We start from the raw sequence: 27,539 nt of genomic DNA on the forward strand, positions 1-27,539 counted from the left end.
GAATGTTTGTGAATCATCAGTTAGTTCCTGGGTCATATGTACCCACTGGGACAACTTGTTCCTTAAAAATTAGGTGGAGGAGAACTTGTTCAGACATGAAAAAAAAAAAAAGTTATATAATATAGTATAATAAACAATGCTCTAAGAGTCTGATTTTAAATTGTAATGAAGTGAGATTCTCCAGCTACAAGCATTCATTTCCCTTGGAAATTCAGTCAAGAGGATCATCATTTCAGTTTCTTGATTTAAGGCAGTTTGTGTGTCAGAACCTATTTGCAAAGAAAAAAATTCAGATGTCTTCAAAGTTTTAAATTTTCACCCTGCTTACTTTTAGATATATTAATGTGACTCATACTTCTTGCTTCTGTGCTATTACCATACATTTGTGGCTTATTCTTTGTTTCTGGAAAAAATCTTACCTCAAGGGGCTGAATTTAGTAGGAAGGGAGGATAATTCACTTGAAATGGGTAATGTTACTTTTCTAGATTGGCCTACGTTGCATCTGTAAACAAAATTGTTTGCTTGTCTAGGAGGGTGAACCACTGAATCATAATTTCATTCCGTTGGACATACAGCTGGATAACTGGGAGGATTTACCAGAAGCTTTCCAGCAGAAACGAAATCGTTCAATGGTAAGAACAAATTCCACTGGCACAGGAATATTTAATGCAGAGAGCTTTGACTTATTTTTTTAAAAGAAATGCAGAACACTTGTAGGCCTTGGGATCTAGGCACAGTTTCATCAATGTAAGGAGACCTGATAAACGTTGATGTGAATATTAATTATGCAATCTGTTACTTTGGCAAATTATCCTATCTCCTCTTAACATTTCAGTAGGTGGAATCAACCAGGCATAATTTAATTTCTCATTTACAGGATTAGTAACTAACATTCGTAAGCCAACAAAATAGCTTCCTAAAGGTTATGAGTTAAACGAGGCACGTTATGAATAAGAATGTGCTAGATTAATCCAGAGCTGCTGTTCTGAGCAGGCCTCTGCTCTCACCTCTTGCTTCAGGTCTCCACCCATGTTCAAAGCAGCATAGGGCACAGCTCCACTGTGACACCTCCCTTCGGTTACTTCAGTAATAAAGTTCACATCCATAATGGTGCTTGAGGAGAACATTAACACTGAAAGCCCAAGTACTCAAGTAAGGAAATGCAGAATTCTATTTGAATGTACAGTATTATCTTCTTAACATAGTTTTCCTAACTGTTTTATCCATTTAAACATAGAATCTGATTTCCCAAATTATATTTATCATGTGGGAATGAAGCTCATTCTTTTTGGTAGGTTCTCCAGCAAGGTTTGAACTTAGATTTGTAGGACAAATGCCTGAGTGATTCAGCCAACTGTTTGTGAAGCAGCTAGTGACTGGGTAACACAGATGTTGCTAAGGGATTTTAAAGTGCTTTGCTAGACTGAAAAGAGAGCCCTGTGTTGGTAGACAGGGAGTGGCACTGTCTTATGGAACTTCCCATCCCTGTCCCTCAGCTTTCTCCTCTAGATTAGGAGATCCATATTAGTAAACTCTCCTAAAAAGAATCCAGAAATACCTTCTTGTTTCTGTTTCCATTATATCCTGCCATTTTGTTGACTTCTTTCTTGCTGCTCCAACTCTGAGGAAGTGAGACTCATCTCTGCACTTCCAAATTTTCCCTGTAAAAATCCTCCAAGAGGAAAACAAAAATTGCTGCCATGTTTTTATATTGAAGTATGGAAGTTTGTTCCTGAATAAATCCATATTGCACAATGTATTTAGTCTTCCCATAGTCTGTGTGAACACTGACTGCTACAGGTAGTTCCAAGTCATTGGGAAGAGAGGGGGAAAATGGAATGGAAAAAGAACACAGAGCCACTTGTTCAGTGCTATGGTTTTCATTTCTGTTCTGAAATACTTTGTTAAACAGTTCATCAGTTTGTCCTCAGGATCCTGTGGTTGTGTAAATTTGGGATTACTGTGAAAGAAGATGAAATGCAGGTTAAACTGCTCAAAACTGTTGCCTTTTGACAATTTTGATGGGAAAGCATGTCCCTACTTGCTAGTCAGATCTTTGTGTGCTGCACTGAGATGCCACAGAAGATAGTGTTGCCATAAAACAAAATGTGTTATTAAGATAATTTGGTGATCTGATTTATCGTATCATTAATTGCTAATTTACTATAATAATTTATATTATGTGTGCTTTTCTGACACTGCATTATTATAAAGGAATACAATAACCTCAAAGCAAGTACATCAGTGATTCCATTGAAATTTTGCAAGTTGGACAACATTTGTTGAGAAATGGACTAAACTTTAAGCACTGAACAGGTATATTAGGTTATCATAGGGGGGTTTAAGTTATGGTTGGACTTGATGATCTTCAGGGTCCCTTCCAACCAGGATGATTCTATGATTCTATGCTAGTTGAATTGAGCAGCTCTTCCAGTTTACCTGTGGCCTTTCATGCTGACATCAGGGGCTGTACAGAACAGATTGTTAATCCAGTGTTTAGCATGCATCAGAAGGTTAGAAGAAAGAAGAAGGGTGGTCCAGAAAGGCAATTATAAATGCTGTTCAAGTAATGGGAGTAACTTTTCTGAGGGGCCTGCTGTAGCAGGGAGAGTGCCTGCTGTGAGGAGAGAACTTTTGTGCGTGTCTGTTTTTTCCATCATCAGCAAAGTCTTCCTTACAGAAGAAAGGTTTATCTGAGGCTATATCGGGAAATCTTTCTTCTGTCACCGTATTTTAGATTCCTAAAGGCTATTTGTGGCCTTATTTCTTTTGGATCAACACATCTATAGTTGCAAAAAGGTTATTGTAGTCAATGCCAAAGCTGTCTCAGCAGGTGAGGATGTGGAGAGTTGTAGCTTGTGTGAAAAAATTATTTCAAGGGGCCATCTCTGATCAGACCAGCTGTTTTAATCCAACTTTCGATGTATTCATTCATAGCACTGAATAGTTCTGTGTAATGCCTGTCACCCTGCTGACAATAGCATTCTCTGCCAGATACTGAGGTTTGTGAAAGAATGGAGTCATCTAACAGCAATGAAACAGAAAATCATCAGAAAAAGTGGTCAGATATTTTGTAGTCCTATTCATGCTGCAGAGGAGTTGTCTAAAAAGCAGTCAGTGGTCAGCAGCACAAAAAGGTATGTGAGTTTTAATTTTTCTTCCTCTTCCTAATTGCTGCAAGAGGTTTGATGTGTCGAATGTACCTGTCAGTGGGGTGGTGCTCAGACTGAGACTGGTGATCAGCGATTGCTTGTTGTGTAGTGACAAAGGTGGGCAACCAAGCATGTCAGTAAATCTGTTGGGATGGAAGTGTCTGCTTCCCTGTCCAGCACTGTGTCACACTCAGCAGCTGTTCTGCCTTTGCTGCCCTGGACATTTAAACATCTGGAATTTGCCAGAGATTTTTGAGGAAAAATCCTGACCTGAGGGACTCAAAAGAAAAGTAAGGTCAGAGAATCTTGTTGTTTTCCCCACCTGGAAGCAGAAATAAATCATTAGTTGCCATCAGTGTTATAATGCTTTTTTCATACTCACAACCTGCTCCAACCCTTTCTGGTACTCATGTTTTCTTCAAGCAGTTCTGCTCTCTGTGGACTACATTTCTAAAAACTAGTGTTTTCCTCACAAGGTGTCAGTGAAACAGGATAGTGTTTAATCCTTGTTAAAATCTAAATTTACCTTTTCTCCACTTTCTTTCCTTTTTCTGACACGCTGTCTTCCCTTTCTTCACACGTTTGCAACTTCACTGTTATTATTGCTTTTCACAAAACTTCTCATGCTTATGGGTTAACTCACCCAACGTGCCTCTGAAAAGCTAAAACCTAAAACCTTTTTATTCCTCTCAGCCTCTACTGTTAAATTCTCTAGGGTGACTATTTTGGCTGTAGGTAAGAATTCAAGTAAGTAAGTAGAGTTTGTAATTCCAGTAATAGAAAGAGAGCCAGCAGGTAGCGTTTCCTAACCTGTTGCTGGGTTGTTTCTTTCGATAAAATATAAGAAAGATCTAACTGTGAACTGTTAACAAATCTGCTGTGGCCTACAGTGGTCCTCTGAAGTAGTATATAGGGTTTGACACGTGTGGTACAGAAGTGTATGTGTGAGAAGTTGTCTCAATAGTGGTTTTTGGAAGAATGATCCGAGTGAAGCAATTTGAAGAGTTTCACTTAAGAGCAGTGGTGTTTTGTATGTTTTGACAGTAAATTGCAGAAGTGAGTCCAAACATAACTAATGGATCAAGGAGTCCTCCAGAGCTGGAGGATTAGTGAATCTTCACCTAACTGAAACAAAATGGCTTTCAGATTCACTGTCAGGAAATGTCAAATTGCTTTATTTTTCATATTGTTACATGCTAAACAACTTCTCCGTTTGCTGGTTAAAGCTGAATCTGCTTTTAGAATAAGATCTCTTAGATGAGATCTCAGACACTGGAATAGGCTGCCCAGGGAGGTGGCTGAGTCACCATGCCTGGATGTGTTTAAGGGTCATTTGGATGTGGTGTTGGTGGGTGTGGTTTAGGGGAGAACTTTGTAGAGTAGAGATGATGGTTGGACTCAGTGATCCCAAGGGTCTTTTCCAACCTGACTAGTTCTATGATTCTATGATACGGAAGTATTATGGTGAAGCATGTTTTTCCAACCTTGATTAATTTCTCATCCCAGAAATGAGGAGTGTTTTGAGAATATGCTGTACCAATCTTGCTGCAGCCAAGAGTGAATATTCTTTTGAGGGAGACTGTTCCCTTTGAAGCATGTTGGTAGAGTTTTGAATTCTTGTAGGTACGTGACCAAGGAGGATGTAGCAGCAGCCTCGCTCAGCAGAGCCAGCAGCAGCGGGGGCAGCGTGCGCCTCATCTCCAGAGACAGTGAGATCTGTCTGAAGAATCAAAGTGCATCTATTGACCAGTCAGGTCATTCTGCAAAGTAAGTTCATTCACGTGATAAGGTGATTTAAGCTCTTTCTCCTCAGTTCTTTTTTTGAAGGTAGTAAAATAGCTTGCCAGCAGTGTATACTTTTCTGAAGCACTACTTGCTGTAGTGCTAATAGGTTACATTTTACAACAGCTTAGATTATATCTGTTGTGTGCTGATACAGTTGCTAATCAGCTGAGTCTGATTACAGTGAAAGAAGAGAACAGTTACATGATTCAGTTAAGGAAAAAAAGACTGTTAACTCAGGCCTGCTAGTGAGGACAACAGCAACTGGGGACACCAAATTTTATTCTGTTCTGCCTCAAAATGTATTCAAAAAAAAAAAAGCACATGAAAATTCAAGACAAAAAATGTCCTTGTAAAAATGTTACTAAGCTGTGGGTATCCTGCCTGGATGTGAGCCTTGTTTAGAGTAGGAAGCTGCTAAGTAGGTGTGAAAGTTGTGGAGAAACAGGGATATTCCTTTTGATTTTTTACTTCTGTTAAAGAGGGGCTGAAAACATCTTACCTTTCTATGTGTACATGCCCGAGGGAAGCCACCATTTCTTTATAAACACAGCGTTCTTTCAGCTAATAATTCAGTGTACATGTGTAAATGTAGTCAGATGTACGAAAGAAAAATCTTGTCACATTGTCAATTTTAAGTGGAAACATAAACCAAGTAGATCATTGCACTGTGGAGGCATCAACCTGAGCTAGATAAAATACTGTTTCAACTAAAATTGGTGTTTCAGAGTATAAAAGGTATCTAATGGAAATATATAGTGCATAAAAACCTGCTGAATTGTTTGCTGAATGCCTCTTTTAGTAACAACTGTACCTTGTTCTCTGCAAACAGGTTGCTTTCAGGAAAGGGAGAAGGCCTTTCAGTACTCAGTTCAGCCCAGCCTGGAGCTGAAGGCTCCTCCCCATCCAAAGGGTATTTGCAAGCCTTGGACAGCCAAGGGAACCCCCTGTGCCTCAGCTGCCAACAGCCAACAGCTCAGCTTGACCCAGGCTGCCAGGCCCGTGCCTGGGACACACGGTTCTGCTCCCTTGCCTGCCAGGAGGACTTCTTGGTTCGCTCTAGTCAGAGCTACCTTAGGGCTAAAGTGTTTGAAATTGAACATGGTGTTTGCCAGTTTTGTCATCAAAACGCCCAAGAGCTTTATCTCAGTGTCAGGGGAGCACCCAAGAGTCAGCGGAAGAAGCTTCTGGAGGGTTCCTGGATGTCTCACCTTCCACTTGGGCAGGTAATTTGAGAGCACTAATAGCTCATCTGTGTGTTCTTGTAGCAGGTAGTCCAGAGAAATCCAAAATGTTCTTATGGGTTGAAGTTTGAAGGTTAACCTGGCACCAGCACCAGGATAAGAAAAAACAAAATCTAACACACTTTTCATTGCTGAAAGGCACAGGCATCAGCTGTGAATACTGCAGCCAGATTTATCTGAAATGCACTTTGTTAACAAACTTTATGGCTGACACAATTTAAGAACAGATGTAGTCTAGCAGTACTAGGTTACTCCTCCTTTGCAGAATGCTTGGCAAGAGCTTAACAAAAGCCAGTTGTCCCAGCTGACCTCACTATCACCGCAAAGTGCATCACAAACTGCCACCGTTCTTCCACGGTCGTGATTGCTTCTTCACTGACTTGAAGGCAGTGGAGCCAGGAGGGACAAGATTCCTGTGTAAGGTGGTATTTTTATTCAGAAACTAAAATGCTATTTCATTTTCTGCTACAGAAATTACTGATTCTGAACTGTTTAAATAAATTCTGCAGGCAGCCATTGACAATTGCAAAAGAGAAAGGAATGTAGTCACTTGTTGTATGCATCAGCTTTGTTGCTTACAGTTTTGCAAAGTGAGGTGGTGCACGTCTGAAAGCCTGAGATGAGTGGAATGAGTTTCTTACAGCCCATGAATAGAATTCTGTGTTGTTACTTTTTTCAAAGTTGACATAGGGCTTTATCACCTAAGGTTTCTCTGTGCTCTCTATTATTTGTCTTGATCAAATAACTTAAAATTACAGACTCTTAACTAGGAGTCTACTTTAATCTGTTGTGCATTTTTACTTCCATATATTTGTTTTTAGTATCAGCACTTGATGATAAAATGGTGGCACTGAGGGTAACTTACTGTACCAGGCAAGAAAATTGAACCTTTCATTCTGTTTTTTCTTGATCCACTGCCCTGTGCTTCAGCCTGCTGCAGGCAAGGAGAAAATACTCCACCTAAACTTGGAGTGGTCTGCTTATCCAGAGGGAGTACCACAAAAATGTCAACACTACTTTCTCTTGATGAAATCTATCAATAGCTGCTTCTCTTGTTCATGTAGTTCAGAAGGAGTATCTAACATGTCGTATTCTTTGTTTCCTGCAGCTGAATGAGATGCTAACAAATCCCACAGAGGGCCAGTTCTGGCAGGTGGACCATATCAAGCCTGTTTACAGTGGAGGAGGACAGTGCTCCCTGGAAAACCTGCAAACTCTGTGTACCATCTGCCACAGAGAGGTCAGTGTGGGACAGACAGACATCATCACCTGGGAAATGTTGTGGGATGACACCAGGGCAGTGTGTACAACCTTACACAAGTATTTTGGGCACAGGGACCGCTGGAGATGAGGCAGCCTGACTTGGGGCTCAGGGCTGGGCTCAGCACCACCTCACCCCTCCCAGCACCTGCCTGCCCTCCTCCTGTGTCCAGCAGGAATGCCCCTGTGCTACCTCATGCCCCTGAGAAAGGCCTGCCTCTTGGCCTCCTGCCCTTCCTTTCAGCAGTAGAAGACTAAGTAGGTTCCTCCTCAACCCTGTTGTCTCCAGCTGAACAATGGTGAACAAGTGTTCAAGGCCAGGCTGGATGGGGCTTTGAGCAACCTGGTCTAGTGGGAGGTGTCCCAGCCTGTGCAGGTGGGTTGGAACTAGATGGGTCTTTAAGGTCCCTTCCAATTCAAACCATTCTGTGATTCTATAACCCCTGTGCTTCCAGCCTCTCCATCTCTCCAGGGTAGATAAAAGGTGGTATTAAACTGTAACAAGACTTGCCTCAGGATTTGGGAAAATGCCACCTTAATAAACATTTGCATTTTATTATGTAGTCTACTTCAAATTTAGGCTGAAGCTTAACCCTGGGCTAACCCTTTCCATCCACCACCCTGTTGCCAGGTAACAGCACTTACTGAACAGCCCTCTCTTGCTCTCTGCAGAGAACTGCAAAACAGGCCAAGGAGAGAAGCCAGATGAAGAGACGTTCTTCAGCGACAAAGTATGGCTGTGATATCACCAAATTTTTTGTGAAGATGTAAGATGCAAAATATATTTAGTTACAGCACAACTCAAAAATTGGTAGCATTGTAGTTTTCCTCGTGCACTGACTTGAAAAAAAATCCTTGCAGTCTAGTGTGCTGTTGTTAGAGGGAAGAAAATGCTGAATTAAAACCAAAAAATCATTTATATTATGATGGTCAGAGGGCCCTGGGTGAGTGCATCCAAGGTATGTGATTATGGTTATATTTTTATGACCCCATAGTTTAAATTCCCGAGGGTAAACTTAGTGCCATTTTGAAGCATTACTGTTTGCCTGTTACAGGGTAGGTCTAATTGCAAGAATTTGAGGAAGTTCTGGTGAAACTTCCATTAGTCTTAAGGGTTCAGTTGTACTGGGGACATCACGGACCAAAGAAGACAGCTTAGCTGCAATTATTTTCTTTGTTCTTGTATCAAAATTACTGGAGAAAATACAGGCTCTGATCTCTATTATGTAAAAAAACAGCAAAAGTGAGTAATTTGTCTCTTCTAAAACTGTCTCATACCTACAAAACCTTTTCATAGCAGCCTTGGGAATGCTCTCAGCAGCTAGGAGAGCCCAACTGTTGGCCCAGGGCCAGACATTTAAGGCTTTGGCATTTAGAAATAATGTCTGTTCAAATCTGTTTTTTCTTAAACCAGCTTGTATTAAAAATTATAATGATAGGGAACAACAAATATTACCAGTTATCTCATTAAAGGTAGTTTCTGGCAAATGCTGCAGGCAGTCTCTTCAACAAGATTGCAGATGCTGGGTCTTTTGGATTGTGTATGTGGCTTTCTTTTTAGTTATTTCAAATAAATATAGTTCTCTTTTCCCTGGTGATTTTTTTTTCCATGATCTATCAGTCTCTCTCCTGCCCCTTGAAGGCTGTAAGGCTACTGGAAGTTCACAAAGCAGATCCCTCCACTACATCTTTTTCTGGAAGTACATGACTGCAATTTCATGTGCAGCTAGTTAAAAATAAGCTGAAACACTTTCTAGGTTATCCTTATGAGAAAAGGGCCTTAAAGTTTTAAGCATGCTTTTACTCAGTTAAGATTTGAGAGGATAGTGAATGCACCATTTTCTATAGAATGGAACTAACTGGATTTTTCCAGCAAAGCCACAAACATCTTTAGGCAACTGCCTGAAAAAGTGGTATGTGGTGTTTGTAGTCCTTCAGTGATGACAGGAATCATCTCTTCAGCAGTTTTAAAAGACCAAGTCAGAATAGCTTGATCACTGAGGGATTTTTCAAGTTTATATATACAGCCTTTACAAGAGGACATATTTTAATGTAAAATTTGATAAAGGTAGCACAGTCACAACAGGAGGAAACCAAGAATATCAAGGAGGAATCTTAAAAGTACTTACCCAGTCATTAGCCAAGAGCAATGTCTTTTACAGAAGCTAGACATTAAACAAGAGCTAAATTGGTCTTTGTCTTTCTCATCCCTTTTATCAGAGGAATCTGCCTCAGGTAAACTACAAAAAGCCTGGAAAATAAGTTCTGTGACAAGATTTTTCTCTGAAGAAACTTAACTCTTGATCCTGAAAAACTGTACTTCTATTTGATACAGCTACAGCTGAATCGGACACACTGGGCCCTTTCACCCATCCCCTCTAGGCAGTTTTATGGCCTGAGACACAACTTACCTTTCTCCACTTAATGTAGTTATAAACAATGCTGTTCTAGGTCAGAGCATGGAAAGATGATATTTTCAAAGCATTTTGACAAAAAGTATTCTTCCCAAAGAAGTCTGAGAGCCAATAATAAGTTCAGATTTATTGAGTAACATGACTGATACTGCAGCTGTTTTTACATTTCATTTTGTCACGTAACGCTGATCTTTTCCTGATTCTCACTAGAACACAAAGATCACTGTAAAGCAACATTGGCACCTACAGGACATGGTGTTTGCATGGTATCTGAGGGGTTCATTTACAGCAGGTGGGAGGATTGTTCTAACAGATCCAAGACACAGCATGCATTCAAACAGTCTCTGTAAATAGCAGCAGGTTGCTTACAGTGAAACACCTCTACATGTCCATTGACATACAGGATTATATCCTTCCCCATGTGCAACAGCCAAAGCTTCCAAACCTGTCAATGATCCACTGGAAGTTACCAGCCTTCCTCTCCACTTGCACGTCTCAATATACTCACTTCTGTTTGAGAGAAGTGTCCAAGATGAAGCTCGTGGACAACTGCTGCAATGTTAGGCACAAACTAGAATGTACTGATAGTTTAAATAAAATTGAAAATATTTTAGAGGTATTTGCAACTTAGTGATTAACCCAATAATACTGGGCTCAATACTAATGATTAACAATAACTACTAATTATTAAAGTTTGCACATCAATTTAAGAAGACTAATGTCACTTGATAAAGTCTGATTAAGAACTGTAAAAGCAGCACATGCTGCATGAATTTCAACGTGATATATTTGCATACAGCCCATTTGTGTCCTTTGTTAAACAAGCTAATGCAAAAAAATTATACGCTCCTTTGGACAGAGAGGAGATTGCTAAACTTTCTTTCTTCCCCAAAGAGCCAATTAAAACTACCTGTGAAGCCATTCCAGACCTCCATCTTAGAGTCCCCTGCAGGCATCTTTCTTGGCTACCAATTCAGCTCTGTCACTGGGAAGGTGCCACCCCAGCCCTTTTGTCTCCTCACCACAACCAGTCAGTCTGTAAGCCTGAACTTCCCCAAAGGAAAATGAAGAACATTTTGCTCGTGAAGACACACAAGATAACGCAGCAGATTACATCAGAAGAACGTTGTATCTGCTGAAAAGGCACCTGCAAGTCGAAAATCTTCCTTGGTCAGCACGCTGTACATGCGCTGGGGCAAGGGCTTGGAGTAAGGAGCAGGACGGGGGACCGTGGTGCGCAGGATCACCTCCCGACCCGTGGGCGGTGGGAAATCTGACACCGCCCCCGGGGTGAGTCTCCGCTCCTCAGAAGAACCCGATCTCCTCAACTGCTCCTCAAGGGGAGGCACCGCGGACACCTTAAATAAGAACAGAGGAATGATCACAGGCAAGCTGTTTCCTAACATCAGGGTTCAGAAAATACTTGGCAAGAGGAACCGAGAAAGGTTAGAAATGGTAGATACATCAAAAGGCTTTATGTGTACATGGAGCAAGACACTAATGGGGTGTCAAGAAATAAACTGTGAACAACCAAATGCAAGAACCCTCGTGTGGATGGTGAAGCTCAGCCTAAGCTCCTGGGTTTTTTGACAGTGTGAGGCAAGGTTTTGACCAGACCAAATGCCTCCTTCTCAAGCAGGCTCTCTCCTCAGCTCTCTGTGGCTACATGAGGCCAAGCCAGACACCTCTTTAAAAATAACCAGCACCACTGCTGAAGTGTTGACAAAAAGTCACCTTCCTCTTAAAACTCAGAATGCTTCTTTGGTATGTGCTTTCCATGGCCAAAGAAAGGCTTGCTGAAATCACACATCACGAGCAAGCAAGAGGCTGTGCCATCTCTATCCATGCTCATCAGCTCAGAGCCAGTAAGCAGCAACGCTCAAGCCTGAATGCTGGAAGAAGGGCTGGCATGCTCCCATCAGCCCCATAAACACTCCTGAATTACATACACATATCTATACACCCACACACATGAAGTACCCTAATAGGGTCCTCATTTAAGTGTACACACCTCAAGATTAGACCCACTTCACCCCTGCTCCCACCCCTCTCCCCTTCCCCCCCCAAATCCCCAGGAGAGGGACCCAGCATTGCTCAGCTAGAGCCACAGGAGAAGTCAGCAGGGACAAGCACCACCTGTTCCCACAAGAGCAGTTCTAGGAAAGCAACAGAGAGGATGTTCCCTGTGCTGCACCTCACTACACCTTTCTTCCCCAAACCTCTCTATCCCTGTCCAGAAAGTTCAGCAGTTTCACTAAGTTCTGGTAACCAGGACTGCAACATTCAGGTACACCCACCACTACCTCCCCCAAAGCTTCTGGCTGTTCAATAAACAAAAAACAGTGAAGCTACAGAGAAGAATATAAAAGTATAGCCACATATTTCAGCATCAGAAAATATTAATGTTCACTTGAATAAATGTGTTTGATTTGGTTTTTTTAATCTGGTTTTGATTTGTTTTTTAAGGATTTCTCTCTCTTTTCACTACCCATCTGTGAATGAGGAAAAACCATTCTGGAAACAAAAAAAATATTCTTATGCTTAATATGTGAACAACAGTACAAACTAGATCAGGCTGCTGTACTATATCTAGCAAAAGGCTAAACTCTATGCAGCTAGGGAAGATGAGTGGGAAACGAGGGACAAAGTTGGTTACCTCATCAGAAGATTCAGTCAGCTTGGAAAGGGTTGAGAAAAGAACCAGGGATGAAAGGTAGAAACAAAGGCAAGTCAGAGGTGACTTACAAGAGGTTAGAAGGAGACTGTAGGCTTAAGAGACATCATGCACTCAAGAACATGCATTTGCTACCAGAAATTTCCTGAGGAAACTTAAGATAATCCACCCACTTTACACAACCCACAAAGAGAAGTCCAGGTTCAAAAGGTAACAAACAAGGAAGTCATTCAACTTCTTATTTACCAAGCAGTTCTCTACTGAAATAAGTCACAGCAGGTTAAACATAAGGGGTTTTTTGTAGCAAATTAGCTCCTGTCCCACAAATAAGTCTTAATTAACAGTTACCAACTCCTAGCAGGAAGCACCTCTAACCTAGATTTAGTTACTGATGTTTCAAAAGAAACAAAACCCTAGAAGTTTATATACAACGTTATCTGGCATTAAAACTAGAACTCTTACTCAGGTTTAAAATGTAATGCCCCACTATTAAGAACAGAAGTGCAAACACTTACACACACAGGGCACAATCTGAGGCTTTACAGGCAAGTCTGCAAACTAAAATAAATCTGTAAATCTCTTCTCTCATGCAGAGATTTCCAACCAGATTTTTGCTAGAGACTAGAAGAGTAAAATAAATATTCTGACACTCGTTTCTCAGACTAACCATGGTCTGTTTTCAGAATGGTCCTTTTTATGCTGAGTTGCAAAACACAGATTATTACAAAAGCATCCATACCTTAACAGTGTTTAATACCCAATCACAACATTGTTCCAGCAATTATGTCCAAATAGGATTTCAGACTCTTAAGATGTACCCTGCCTTGCTATTACCACTGTTAAATTTTAGTTAGGTAGTTTGATGCTATGAGCAGGTGTAATTGTGACAGAAACTGAAGGCTGACTGCAGTCCAGGAAGTCTGGAAATCAAGACTTTAAAGCTAATTATTACAAGACTGCACAAGAGACAATAGGAATGTTTACATCACTATAGGCTAGGGAAGGGTTTCCAGAAAACAGGTTCAACACTAGCAATAAGTAAACTGAATGCAGAGTTGTACTGGAAAAGAACTGAAACTCTTCCTAAGCATGCTGGTTTCCACAGAAGAAATCTCAAGTATTCCAAGTATAAGCCTCAGTTTAAAAAGTTGCTCCTTCCAAAATACTCAAACAACAAAGTGTTTCTCAACACTCCTCTGTGAAACATTCAACACACTTGACTGTTCTTGCTGTGATGTTGCATATATCGTGTAACTTGAATAAAGCAGAGATTTGTGCCACAATAGCATTACTGAGGTTACCATTTGAAGGAAATCAAACATCAATGACACATCTATCTACCCAGTTCACTTTCAGTGTTACATGGCCCAGGTGATCTGCTCTTCTTTCATCTTGCAAGGTTCCTGTTATTGCCAAAATCACGTTGAACATCACAAAAACACCCCTCAAGCACATTTATGACAATACATGCATATATGCAGACAAAATAGACTGGCATCATATGATAGGTTTTAGCCTGGTAGCGCTCAAATTAGAAGTGCCTGCAGAGCTCTCTTACCCTCTGAGCATTCACAAACAGCTTGTGAATAATGCTGCCAGCAGGTCCTCTTCCTGCACCAATGACTGACACTTCTGGCTGCTCCAGGAGACAGTTAACAAATCTGGTGGTACAAGTTATTGAAAAGGAAAAAGGAATTATTAATTCTCAGATGTATCCAGTTTGCTAATCTAAAACCAGAACAGTTTCCTGTGAGGAGGTCTCCACCTAGCATTGTTTGTGCAGAGTGAGAACTGGCAGACACTCTTGAGAGTTCTAGAAAAAACCCTGACATTTCTCAGCATCCCACAGAAACTCTATCGTCGCCTTTTCATCTCTTGACTCCTCTCTCTATTCTAAAGACTAAATCCCCTTAGCCTTTCAGCTGTATCTGTCTCTCTCCAGACAGCAGCAAGTAGTAAATAACCTGACAGCAGGTAGTGAAGCAGTGAAACATGGCTTGTTTCAGATGGTTCCTGAGTCACATCTTTCCAAATAGTAAGGAGACTAGAATAATATAACTTTGGAAAGTATTTCATTCTATACTAGTTATGGAAACATTAAATTACTAGTCCTAATTTTACCTCTACTGTAACAAAGTTCATCAAATGTACTTTTTGCATACATAAAAAAACATGAGTTAAATCCCTAGTACTGTCAAGATAAAAATAAATCCCATTAAAATAATCTCTATCACATGTCTTGAGAGAGATGGTTACTCAGAAGAACACTGAGGGTGCCCACATATAGTATCTCTAGGTTGCCCAGGGACAGGGAGACCTAATATTTATAGCTACTAAAAAATTATTCCTTAGTAGTGCTGTATTATCACCACTTCCATCTCTATTGAATTTTTAAACTACAAAAAATTGGCATCAGAGGAAAAAAAAACCACAAAACAGGTAGAAAAACAGTAATAATAATAAAAAATGCTCACCTTTGTAGATCCTTCTCCTCCTCATTTTCACATTTTTCTGCCCCAAATTTTGCTTTCAGAGACCTGGCCCTGGCAATGGTAGCTTCCACACCCATAATCTGACCAATTATTTCCTGCAGGAGTTTAATCAAAGTGAAAATTTAAAAGATGTTATTTTAGCACTCCCACAAACAGTGTAGAAGTCTATTTTTACTAAGTTTTTTAAGCCAGTATAACAGCCTTACTTCCAACTTCTTGTCCTCTGGATTGGGGAATCGTAGAACTTTACTGGAATGGTATATTATCTGCTTAATAATGTTCTTAACTGAAGATATATCTTCTAGTGCTTCTATTAGGAGGGAAACAAATGAACAACTTGTAATTACTGCACCACTGTTCACCCTAAAATATCTCAATAATGTATTAAACATTATTTACCTTCTTCCTTTACCTTGAGTACAGCTGCATGGATGATGCAAGGCAAGAGATGCCGTGCAAGGTCAGCTGGTTTCTGCACTGCAAGGTAATGAAGCACCTATAACAACAGAAAATTGAATTGATTAGTGATCAAAACTGCTTCCCAAAGATAAGGTGAACTACAAAAGATGAGCATCTACAACACTGAAGAATTGACAAGAAGGGAGCACTGTTTTAAGACACGATCCAACAGGCAGTTTTATGTGAATCCTCAGTGATTGCTTACAGGTTAGAATGACACTAGAAAAAACATGGTTTAGGAACACTTTTGTTTCCTAACACACAAATACAGATAAAAATCTTTTTTACTTACTAGTAATTCAAAGTACCACCTAGATAACGACAACTTGTGAAGTTACACTCCACACACTGATTATTCTAGATACTTCAAACACGCTCTTGTATAGCACCAAGAATTTCTGATTAACCCTAAGCCATGTACAAACAGTTTAATAACTCCAAGGACGCAGTGCAGTGATTTTTTAACATTTCAATCTTGCAGGAGGAAGAAGAAAGGGCTGCTAGAAGCAGTACAGATCAGACTATCAGTAGCCATGGAGCTTTTTACCTTCTCTGCCTCTCTAGTGTCATCAAAGAGTCTCTTCTGCCTCCGGGCTGGGATTGGTTTTGCTGTCTCCCAGGCCTCTACCCACATGTTGCTGGGAATCTTCATCCGGGCGCTCAGCTCGCCCTTAATTACTCTGTTCCCCTTTTCATCAACCACCTCCTCTTCAATGTAATCCCGAGGGGAATACCACCTCACAAAATCCTCCAGACAACAGCCAGGATTAGCTGCCTGGAATGCAGAAGAGAGAAACTTTGTACCTGAAAAATCCTATAAAAATGTAATAACCTGGGTAGGAAGGCAAGACAGTTTAGTGAGTAGTTTAGTAAGTAGAACAGAGGCTAGGAGCCAAAACTCAGGGAATTCTGCTCCCAGTCAGCAAACTGTGCACTAAAAGAGGAACCTGGCAGGGTAAGGGGATAAACTAAGTATAAACCAAGACAGTGACAGGGAGGAAAAACCCACACCATCACCAAAAAACAAAGACAACTTCCTTTTATCCCCCCCAAACAATACATTCATCACTTATTTCAGGCAAGCTCTAAATTATACTGCCAAGTAAAGTTTCTGTCTGAACTTGATACATGCAAAAAATAGGAATTTTCTCTAATTTTTTAAAGTATAAGCTTATAGCATTAAAGACTAAGATGAAAAACAGCCCAAGCCTAAAAGAATCACTGGGCGGCACAAACATGCTGTCAGCACTGACACTCCAGTAACAAAATTCACTTTTTTCTTCTTCCTTTAAAAAGAAAAAATATAAATCTCCCCAAAAAGAAAAAACCTTGATATTTTCATAGATGCAATATCAACAGAATGAATACATCTATAGGTCTAGAAAACAAAAGGAAACCCAGCTTTCTATTCCACATACCTATCAGGGCTGCATTTCCACTTCAAATTATGGTTTTATATTCTTGGAGTTTACAGATCACTCACACCATAGAAATAAAACTGCTACATATATATAATATGACATGAGTCACTGCTAATAAACATACTGACATGCTCTGACTCTATAGAGTCTATCTTTTTACTACAAAGTAGTACTGCAAATTTCTCTTTTTCAAATCTATTTTGTGACAGAATTTCCAGTGTTTTTAGAGTTTTCAGATCCTTTGATGGCAGCAGTGTTATGTGCTCTTGGCTCCCCCTGCAGAGCTCAGAAAAGAAGTGGAATAAATTAACCAAAACCAAAGCTGCTCCAGTCTCACTTCAATGACCAGCTGTACAGGACTTCTAATATTAAGAACTTACCCTTCCTATTAAAAATAGCACATTTTTTTCAATTATACATAAAAATTACGTTCACATTCTTAAAGTCTAAATGCAGAACAGTGAATGTGTTCATGGATAGTTTTTTTCTTTACACGACCTTTACATTTTATCCATTTGGAGTCCAATTGAAGGTGTATTTTACAAAATTAGACACAGTATTTTATAAAATTAGTACAGGTATGAGACACCAAATAAAAGCTACAAAGGAGGGAGACAGATGTAATTTTGACTCAGGACTTTGATGCCGAGTTTTCTTCTGACATGGGCTCATCTGAGTTTTAATTCCCAGTTTATCAACTGTATGTTTTGGGGTTTATTTTCACTCCCACAGACATTGTGAAGATGTACTGGACCACTGCAGCATAACAGACTGGATAGTCACAGATTTTTACATGTTCTAAGAGTTTTATCAATTTTTTTTATTTTCAACTTGGAACTATTTCAAAACTGTTAGGTGGATAAAAAAAACCCCAAAACTTGTCAGAAAAATCTTCAAAATTGTTCCACAGAAGCAAGAGGGATAATTTAATTAAGAACAAAGAAGTCTCACAGAGTTCTTTAAGTAGTAGTACCTTAAAAGACTCCATATCTGAGAGCAAGCAGGCACTCTGCATGCGTGCCCGGAGATGAGCACCTTCTGCTGATGTCCCTAATTTTGCCAGTACCTCAGACTGTTCTTCCAGCAAATCTTCAGTCATAGGTGCTGGTTCCTGTAACATGGAAAAACACAAGTTTACAAGCAGCCTCTCCTAGACTTAGCTCTTCTTAAGGAAGGAGGAGTGGAACTGTCCATGTCACCAAAATTCTTCCTACTTTCTTTGTATTCAAAGGAAATAATTGTCACTTTCTACTGCTAAAGCTGTTTAGCCTCAAGCTGTGCGCCTGAGGAAGACACTAACAAAAAGAAATTAAAAGAAAACAACCTGAGAATGAGCTACCTATATATATTGTTAAAATGCCAAAATCCAGATGAAGTCCAGGAAGTATTTGACTGATACTATTTTGTTAAGATGGATGCAAATCCATCTGAAGCGATAGAGAATTTTTGCCAGTGATACTGTCATCAGAAAATTAGGTGACAACACTTTGCCTGGCTACACACATACCTTTTACCCACAGAAAAGCAACATCCAGCTAAAATTTATCTAAAGTACATGAAAAATACTGTATTCTTCATGCATGGCAGATTAAAACTACTTCCTCTGACACCACTCCTCCTATTTCATCCCCTCTCACTGTGCAAGAATGTCGGGTAACATTTCTAGCTGTTCAATGATAAACCAGTCTGAGACAGTGACACCAAAATTGATGGCTAATCGCCTTTTAGTCATGAGTTGAGAAATGTTTTTGGGGCTGTTTGATGTTTTTTTAAAAGAAAAAAGAAAAAAGCAGCAGTAAAACTGATCTAGTACTCTGGTCAGTCAGCTATAAATCTCCACGTGGTAGAAGGACCATGGCAGTTCCTAGTTTACAGGAAAGAAAGTAAGGTGGGGGTGGAAAATTTCTCAAGAGCTAGACATATAAGACACCCAAATGTAAGGTAGGTAAGACAGCTTAATTCTTGTTTAAAAAAATGTTTTGGGGTGAAATGTAGTAAGGAGATTCATTCTCACATAAAACAAAGAGCATGTGACATTCCAGTTTAACAGCCTCATCAAGTTTTAAAAATGGAAAACAAAGTCTTAGGCCAAAAACAATTAGGAATTTTAACAAGAGATGAGGCTATAACCTGCAAACAATATACAATTTCACAATCCTAAATATGACCCATGTTGCATGGGAGTTGTCTTGTACATCTGGCTCAGCTCTTTATACCTAACCTGTGTTATTGGAATGTAGAGAGGTTCTCCTGGATGCAGCAGCGTCAGCTTTCCATGTGGATGCAAACGACCTTCTGGTTTTAAGTTTGCAAGCTCTTTGTTGCCTTCTTTTGCTCCTCCTTTCTTTCCATTTTCCTGCCCATTTCCTTTAAGATCTTCTGTGTCACTCAGACATTCAAAAAATTCCTCTTCACTGTCACTCCATGATTCCCAAGACTTGCCAACTTCTTTCTCCTTATCAGGGTTATCACCAGAAGAACCAGGTGAACGATCGAACACGCTCCCCCTTTTCCCCTCATCTCTTGCCTTCTTTCTTTCAATGCAACAATTTAACATCTAACAAGTTAAAGGAAAAGCAAATTGATTAGCAATTACTTCTCTTATGGAAACTATGTCACAGAAAAACTTGGAACATCACCAGAAAACACGACTGTAAAAGATAACAATTCCATTGAACTTGTTATAACAAAGATTTTCCCTATACATGAAGTCCAGCCCCCAAAATACATGCAAAACTAAATCTATAATAACAATACATTTAGCTAATAATTGCTACAATTTTGACAGTTTCCCCAGGAGAAAAATTGTTCTTAAATTTGTGATATTTACCTGAAGTTTCTGATGCAGTAAACAGCATCTCAGATCAGGAGGGCCATTAGCTAATCTAACAAAAGGTAGAAGTGTAATCATTATCAATTATAAAGTTGAATCTTTCACATACATGTGGTCTTAAATAATGAAATCCAAAAGAGGGGCAAATACCTCATTGAACCCACACCCACCATTTCAACTATGCAGCTCTTCTAGTCTCAGAAGACATGCTAGTGACTGAACAAGCCGAGATGTTAAAGTACTTTTATTTCCTAGAGGTCACTTCTGAAACTCAAGAGATCATTCACACTTGTACAAAATCAACAAGCCCTGCTTTTCCTCATCAGTTTTCCATTGGGAAGTTAAAAGGGTAACTGTTTAAAAAAAAAATTTAATACCTTTGAACTTTACTTTTAAGCTGCAATGATACAGTAGAGTGATCTCTATAAATTTCATCTTCTGTTTCATCTATTTTTCAAATTCTGTTCTTCTGTTTCATTTGAAAGTCCAAACTAAGGAATAAATGGCCAGTCCACCCCATTTAAAAACAAAACAAACAAAAACCCAACAGACAGGATAGATTTTTGCTCTACACTGATACCTTATCTTGGCAGAACTCTGTTTGATCTGCAACAAGCTCTACTGCAGCAGACATAACCTGGAAGGGCTGCAATACTTGAGACAGCATTAGCTGCCTGAAAACACCAGCAGGAACTTGGAACAGCTTCCTGACAAAAGTGGCAAAACCCCATGATGCAAAGGTGTTTTCCCCTACAAAAGCTCCTTAATTTTTCTAATGATAAAATAGAAGCCAAGCATTTGCATACGTTTTTTTGTTCAGTTGTTTGTTTTTGCCCTCATTGACAGAGTGGAGGGCTTTTTAACTTCAGCTTCCCCAAGCATCTCCAAACTTTCAAAGGAGGGCAGAGATGCTTCTCCCAGCTCTCTATCCTCTCCTGCTTTAAGCAAGTAGAGTAATAAAAATAGAGATTAGCATCAGCAATTGAAAAAACAAACAAACAGTATGTTTCAAAGTCACACTGAACTTACTCTGTTCTTGAAACAAATAATATTTTCTATAATAAAGCAACTAAAAAATAAATCTTACCCTGGAATAAGGTAGTTGTTCTCCCACCTGTAGCGCATTTCTAACACAAATTCTTGCCAAAGATGTGCCACTCCTTTCAGTCCTCCATGGTAGAAGTTTATCATACAAAGACATAAAGCTAGTTTGTATGTCAGGCTATCAGAAGGAGCAGATTTAAACTGACTGAAGAGATTCTACATAAGAAATAAAAGAAAGCAGGAAATACAGGAACAATGGCATTTTTTTCCAAAACCATATGTTCTCTTTCCTGTTTGTCAATAGCAACTAACATTTTAAGCCTGCATGTATAAGCTACCAAAAATTACAGTCTTTGGAAGAAAAGAAAGAAATAAGAAAGAAAAAAAATAATTTAAAAAAGTAATCAAAATTTCTACCTAGAGATTCAAAAAGGAAAGTTCTTCTTTCCAAAAAGTTATCTATTACAAGACATAGGGCGACTACAGAGAAGTCTGTATGAACACACACTCCAAATTACTTTCTCTCTCTGAATGTTAGCCAGCAAAACTCACATAATCTTCGTTCTCTGGAGGAGGGTTGTTTCCTGCTGAAGTGCTACTTCTGCTTTCAAATCCATCTGAGAGTTTGTCAGCAGCATCAGGAAATAAGAACTTGAAGAAACAAAAAAAAATATTAGAATTCCAAACTTCCATCAGTAAGTTTTTGCTGCTTTCCCCACTTTCTCCATAAAGCTACTGCTGGTTACATACCAGCAATTCCTGTCATTAACACTGTAACTAGAGTTCACCTGCAGTCCACTTACTTTGCAGAGACTTGTAACAACTTAGGCTGTCCCAAGAATTCTGCTATCAACTGTAAATCAAATGCAGCAGTGGAAGCATGAAATACCTGTTTGATCTGAATTTAATGTGCATAGACAGCTCACTTACCAGAAGAATAGTGTTTAGAACTTCATTGTTTAAAGGTGATTCATCTACACCTCTGTGCTTGCGAATTTTTTTCTTTGCACTGTGAACCATGTTTGTGACTGATAATTTATGGATTGGGACTGGTGCTGGCTCTGTGAGCTTTGACAAAGCATGGGTAATATCAGCAACCTCTACAAAAGAATATAAAATTAATCAGAACAACTCTAAAAAAAACATAAGACTATCTCTCTTTAAAAATTCACCTGTCATATTCAGTCTGTCTTGTACTCATTTTTAACTCCCTGTTAACTATAGCTACATCTCTGTGCTGTCAGGTTCCATATCTGATATTCACTGTTCTTAGCAACAAAGATAAGCAGCAGAATGAGGTCACAAAGGAATCACAGACTTTCCTTGATTTAATTTACTGAAGACTAGTCTCAGTTGGCTGTACACAGTGTCTGCCACCTACTGTAGAAGTACTGCATACCTGCAGACAGAGAATCAGCAAAAAAGCCTGCTGAAGAGCTAGTGTTTAAACCTGATACCAACCAATACACTGCAGGTCACAAAAACTGCTCAACCATATGCTGAAGCTTTATACAAACCTTAAATAAACCCAATATTAATCACTCTATGTATATACTTACATGTTGTAACCACAATTCTGTTTCAGAGTCCTCAGCTAAGGTCCTCAAATCAAAAGATTGTTTCCAGAGTTGCTGCTGATAAACTTCAGAACCTCTCTTTACATTAACATGAATTAACTTTGTCAAAAAGAGGGCAGACAAATTTAAGTGAATAATTAACAGCAGCCAAAATACCCTCATATTGGCAAACATTTCAAGAAAATTAGAGATAAAGAGGGCTAAAGAGACTGTATGTCAAGCTCTAGGAGTAACACAGACCCTACTCGCACTAACACATTTAAAGTGAGCTCCTTCAAAATTAAGACCAAGTATAACCAAAGAAAAGAGACCCCACATTTGGAGTGAAGAAAAGGTGACAATATGCAGGAAGGAAGGGAATGTTCACCAAATACAGCAAGAAAAGCCAAAGAGAGGTACAAAGACATCAAGAAGATGTCAGTGTCTAAACTGCTGAGATAAAGTCTGACCTCTTGGTCAGATAATTTTGTTTAGGGGTTTGTTTTGTTAGGTTTTTTCCTTAAAATTGAGAGGATGACAGCAAAGCCTTTCACGCAGACTAAAGATGCTTTAACCTGGCTGTTAAAACAGGCACTGCACAGTACTTCAAAAAGCTTAAAAAAAAGTGGGGAAAAAATACATAAAATTATACAGAAACATCTGTTTGATGCATGCTCAAAACCACTTGTAAAGTCTTGTACACACTAGCCAAATTTTAAACTCTTGCTTACCAGTGAAAAAAATGCCCACAACTTTAACAGATAACTGTCCTCTGGGGATTTGGGAGCTAAGCTTGCCTGGAATTCATGAGAAATCATTCCATGTAGCACTGTAAGCAGGACACTCCATCTCTCAAGATGCCTGCCTCAGTTTCTCTCTATGATTCAACTGCTTTCTGTCTCTCAATTTTACAGGCCCAGGCCTGGAGTGGAAAGATTCTCATGGGAAAGGAAAGGGCCTAGCAGGCTCTGAGATGGTAACAACCTTGAAAGATACAAACAGAGGCCAAGTTGATGTTTGTAACACCAGCTGCTCTCTGGTGCTGAAGAACACAGAGCCCAACCCAGCCACAACTAGACCTGAAACGGAGATAAAGGAAGAACCAACAGAAAAACAAAAGAGTTTGCTTGGAGGGAACAGGGCTTTCCTGGGTTTTTCCACTGTTTTCCTTTTATTCTCCAATGAGAGATTTTGGAGGTACAGCTAAATAGTTACATTACAGCAGTCAGTCCACTTTATTCTATGAAAAACTGGTCCCACCTATGATCAGAGGACTTCCCATACACTTTCCCAGGAGGTTGCTGGACTTTCTCCTCTCTAGTGGGGACACCTGCCAGAGAGATTGATTCTCAAGAACTAAGACCCACCCAGGGACACCAGCTGTGGCCAGGCAAGGATGAGAGATATTAAGTCCCTTATTGTCTTTATTAGTTAACACTAAGCAGTCTTTCATTGTTAAGTTTTAATTGTCAAGATTGTAAGATCCTTTTAAAGTCGGTAATTAATATTCTAGGCCTAGTATACAACTTGCTAATAAGTAAGTTGCCAACATTTTAATGGTTAACCTTCATTGTTTGATCTAAGGACTAGCAGTATGTTTTACTGTTAATATACCTTTTGCATTCTAACCTTAATTCCTGCACCTATCTCCCAGTTTCCCCACAATTTGACTGTGCTTGTGTTTTCTACTTCAAAAGAGTTAGGACCCCAGTGCTGTTTGCAGTAAATTCTGTTTTACATTTACATCTCCTCTGCTATCTCGTCCCATTCAGGACAAGCACAGACCAGAAAACTCCCAGGAGTATTACAGAAAATGCCTAAGCATAAACACTGATTGATCCAAAGTCAGGAAAAGGGGCTGAGGAAGGTAAAAACAACACAAAACAATTAAAAACAACTAACATAAATCAACAAGATTTTAGTTTTACCTCTTCCTTCTTCTTCAAATGCAGACCTCCCAAGTATCTCATCAGTCGACTCCTTCCGACGGCAAAGCTTGAAGAATTCAGTAAGAAAGTCACCTATAAAAGACACAAAGTTTCTGAACAACCACTTAGTTAAAATATCTGTGAACAGCAAGCTAGCTCTCAAAATTATGCCCAAGGGACAGTCAATTTTATCTTTTCATCTGAAAGAACATGATAATTTGTTCCAAAGCACAAATACCTGTAAAGCACATCATTAAAGGTTAGGAAAACGCACACCTAGACAGCTCTCAGTCACCTCTCCAGAGGACAGCTCTGCGTGCAGTTTAATCCACTTCTTCACCCAAAGCAAGATGAAACTTTTCCCCACAAGCTAAAAGGTGAGGACAGACAAAGTACAGCTCTCCAGGCACACCCATCCTACCTGTCAGACAGGCTCATTCAACTAAGGAAATGGATAAATGCAGAAGGCATATAATAAAATGTAAAGATTCTAGGAAATCAGTATTTTCCCAGAACACACAGAGTAAATGCTTATTCTCCAAGATCTGGTGAAATGACAGTATCAGTGAAGCTCATGGTACACAGACTCAGGATAACCTAAACCAGAAACTTCATTTTTTGCAAAGCTTCTGTTCTTGAAAAAGAAGCCCAAACTATTGTCCACTCCAAAAAAAAAAAAAAAAAAAAAAGGAGAGTGAGGAAACAGGTCTTGAGGTAATCAACAACTCAATCCTAACTTTATATCTTAATAGGTTAAAAGCCATAAGAGAAGATAGGGAATTCTAATGTCTTACCCAGTAGACACTGAGGGTTATCTGCTTTTCTGACTCTCACAGACCACTGGGGTGCTTGCATAGGATCCAGATCACTTAAAAAAAAAGTGTCATGCTGTCACTGTAATGAAGAGTTAAGTAGCACACTCTCAATAAATGTAATGTCATAGCCAGTTAGGCCATGGAAGTCATAAAACATACCACGTTACATAGAACATGACTAACACTCTAATATGCAAGCAAGAGTCTCTGTTCTCAAGCACACACCTAACATGACAACATGAGTTACACATGAGAACAATTCAGTTACAATTAAATTGTCTTCTTTTAAAGCGTATTGATGTTGAAAATGCATTTCTGAACTAAAATAATAAACCACTTTTTTTCATCTTTTTTATTAAGTATCACTATACACTGTTCTTCCTCTCTGTGAGGCTTAGCAGAAAAATCTGGGTTAGTTTTGGGAGAGGGATATCAGTCAATTGTTTCTTCTTTCCACATACCACTATCAACTTTTGCAAAAAATATGCAATACACAGAACTTTTGAGTCCAGCATGAGCATGTGCCCAAAAATTGAAGTCTATGTTCTGTCGATATTACGAGACAGTAGTATTTCTCATACAGAAGTGCATTTCAAGAGGTGTTTTCCCAAATGAGATGTTCTATCAGCGGCCCATAGTGTTCCTCAAAATGAGCTCTCTTTCACACACAAAGCCACACACATTTCAGATGTCACTAAAATGCAGCAGTTCACAAGCAAAGTACACTTCTAGATATATGTAATCCAGACAAAATACTTACGAATAAACATCATTGTCAACAATTATACCTTCTGTTAAGTAAGGCCATGTAGTAGCTAAATGAAGCTCACTGAAACAAAACAAGATTTCGGTCTATCAGTGCTGGTAGAAAGTGTTCTCTTCATCATAGTTAAGAACTTGAAAGGTAATAATAATAGTTCATATATAAGTCCCTCTATGTAGTTTGCAGCCACCTCCAGAAATGTGCATATTTTCCAAGGAGTTTTCTCCCTGCATACGTTCTGTTGGCTATTCTGCAGCACATCACCCAGGACTGCAGTAAACTTGACTGGTGCCTGGCATACAGGACTCTTTCACAACCCCTCTCTCCTTTTGCAGAAATTGTGCATTGTATTTAACAACTTTCACGAATTGCCTACAGCATGAAACACTATCTAATACATTAAAATGATTCCTAGATTTGCGGAGTGGTGATGGGGTGTTCAGACAAGGACACTGAGAGATTGCAAGAACTCAGTTTACAGACTCTCTCTATTTAAGCCTTCTACAAATGTCAAAGTAAAAGATGAGAGGAAGTCCAGTCCCTGAATGAAGATGCACCATTCTTAAAGCTTAACTCCAATCAAGGTACATTTCAACATTATAGTTTCAGAGTGAAACTGAGTACTCCAGAAGTTTACAGTGAAAGATCTGTAAGCCAGTACTCTGAACATGATTAGACATTTTTGAAAATCGTCTTATTTGGTATTAGACCATTACTTTTCACAGATGTTTCTTATGTACTTGAATAAATAAATCATCTGTTAGGGACATACTAAGTGATAGGCAGGCAAAGCTAAGATAAAAATAACATAACTTCCTTAGTAAATAATTGAAGTTCTAAAACAGTGTTCTGAACTCTTATCTTACCTAATGGGATCTTCACAGGCACCAAATGGTAACTTCCCAAACTCAAGGCCTCCAACTTCTCCCCCAACTAGAGCATCTATATCTGAAGACAAATCAATGTTTTCCATATAAAATTAAAGGAATATTTTAAGCAGCATATCATCTTAATTTCACAGTAAAAAAACTGCAGCATATAGGATGACCACAGCATAGCTGAACAGCTAAGCAGAGCTATGGAAATGCAATCCTAGCATATAGTTGAAGTAATAGTTTCCAGCAGAAACTGGGAAGTAATCAAGCAACTGAACATTCAAAAAGACAGATGAAATTCTTGTCATCCATGTTGAAGAAAGGTTATTCCCTTCATACAGGCAAAGACAATAGCTATAAAGGCAGCCTTAGAGTCAATGTTGACACAAGAATTAACAGACACAAATTTGCCATAAAAACATTTAGGCAGAAATCAGTTCCAAGCAGAAAAGGGAAACTCCAGAAGAGCAACTCTGCAGGGTGAAAACACAACTACTTCCAAATATTAAAAGAGTGGTATATTAAGTCTTCTGCAGTTAAAAACTTAATCAAATTATCTGGGAGCTTCCCTGTAATCCTGGGTGCTTTTAAGATGCCTCCCAGCATCCTCTGTGACTTTTCATGTTATATCCTTCAAATATATAAACCAAAATAGACATTCTTCACTGAACAAAAATTTAAATGGATAATAATGTAGTGCAATGCCATTATAATAATGCTCTTACAGCATCTGATCCTTAAATGCATCTGACAAACTGTTTACATACAAAACAAGCCATGTATTAGAACAGTTCAAGTATTTTAATAACTTAATTACATAATTTCC

At 39.2% G+C, this 27,539-nt stretch overlaps 2 protein-coding genes across 2 annotated transcripts in view; one reads left to right on the plus strand and one right to left on the minus strand.

The window, feature by feature from the left end:
• ZRANB3 (zinc finger, RAN-binding domain containing 3) overlaps positions 1 to 8,210 on the plus strand; it is a 42,741-nt gene extending 34,531 nt beyond the window's left edge. Inside the window, exons 15-20 of the mRNA XM_010000378.1 lie at positions 532 to 633; positions 2,996 to 3,138; positions 4,777 to 4,920; positions 5,768 to 6,161; positions 7,288 to 7,419; positions 8,112 to 8,210. Of these exons, the coding sequence (XP_009998680.1) occupies positions 532 to 633; positions 2,996 to 3,138; positions 4,777 to 4,920; positions 5,768 to 6,161; positions 7,288 to 7,419; positions 8,112 to 8,210 (1,014 nt within the window). The remainder of the gene's footprint in view (positions 1 to 531; positions 634 to 2,995; positions 3,139 to 4,776; positions 4,921 to 5,767; positions 6,162 to 7,287; positions 7,420 to 8,111) is intronic.
• A 2,758-nt stretch (positions 8,211 to 10,968) lies between these two features.
• Positions 10,969 to 27,539, minus strand: part of RAB3GAP1 (RAB3 GTPase activating protein subunit 1 (catalytic)) — a 32,716-nt gene continuing 16,145 nt past the window's right edge. The window contains exons 8-24 of the mRNA XM_010000394.1: positions 26,705 to 26,786; positions 25,836 to 25,904; positions 25,055 to 25,128; positions 24,261 to 24,353; positions 21,707 to 21,876; positions 21,329 to 21,427; positions 20,820 to 20,992; positions 19,730 to 19,784; positions 19,121 to 19,456; positions 17,873 to 18,010; positions 16,026 to 16,253; positions 15,419 to 15,515; positions 15,226 to 15,329; positions 15,002 to 15,114; positions 14,086 to 14,188; positions 12,510 to 12,530; positions 10,969 to 11,211 (exon numbers count right to left, since the gene is read on the minus strand). Coding sequence (XP_009998696.1) covers positions 10,969 to 11,211; positions 12,510 to 12,530; positions 14,086 to 14,188; positions 15,002 to 15,114; positions 15,226 to 15,329; positions 15,419 to 15,515; positions 16,026 to 16,253; positions 17,873 to 18,010; positions 19,121 to 19,456; positions 19,730 to 19,784; positions 20,820 to 20,992; positions 21,329 to 21,427; positions 21,707 to 21,876; positions 24,261 to 24,353; positions 25,055 to 25,128; positions 25,836 to 25,904; positions 26,705 to 26,786 — 2,198 coding nt within the window. The remainder of the gene's footprint in view (positions 11,212 to 12,509; positions 12,531 to 14,085; positions 14,189 to 15,001; positions 15,115 to 15,225; positions 15,330 to 15,418; positions 15,516 to 16,025; positions 16,254 to 17,872; positions 18,011 to 19,120; positions 19,457 to 19,729; positions 19,785 to 20,819; positions 20,993 to 21,328; positions 21,428 to 21,706; positions 21,877 to 24,260; positions 24,354 to 25,054; positions 25,129 to 25,835; positions 25,905 to 26,704; positions 26,787 to 27,539) is intronic.

The sequence above is a fragment of the Chaetura pelagica genome, unplaced genomic scaffold, assembly GCF_000747805.2.
Source record: "Chaetura pelagica isolate M959 unplaced genomic scaffold, ChaPel_1.0 scaffold386, whole genome shotgun sequence".
Lineage (NCBI taxonomy): Eukaryota > Metazoa > Chordata > Aves > Apodiformes > Apodidae > Chaetura > Chaetura pelagica.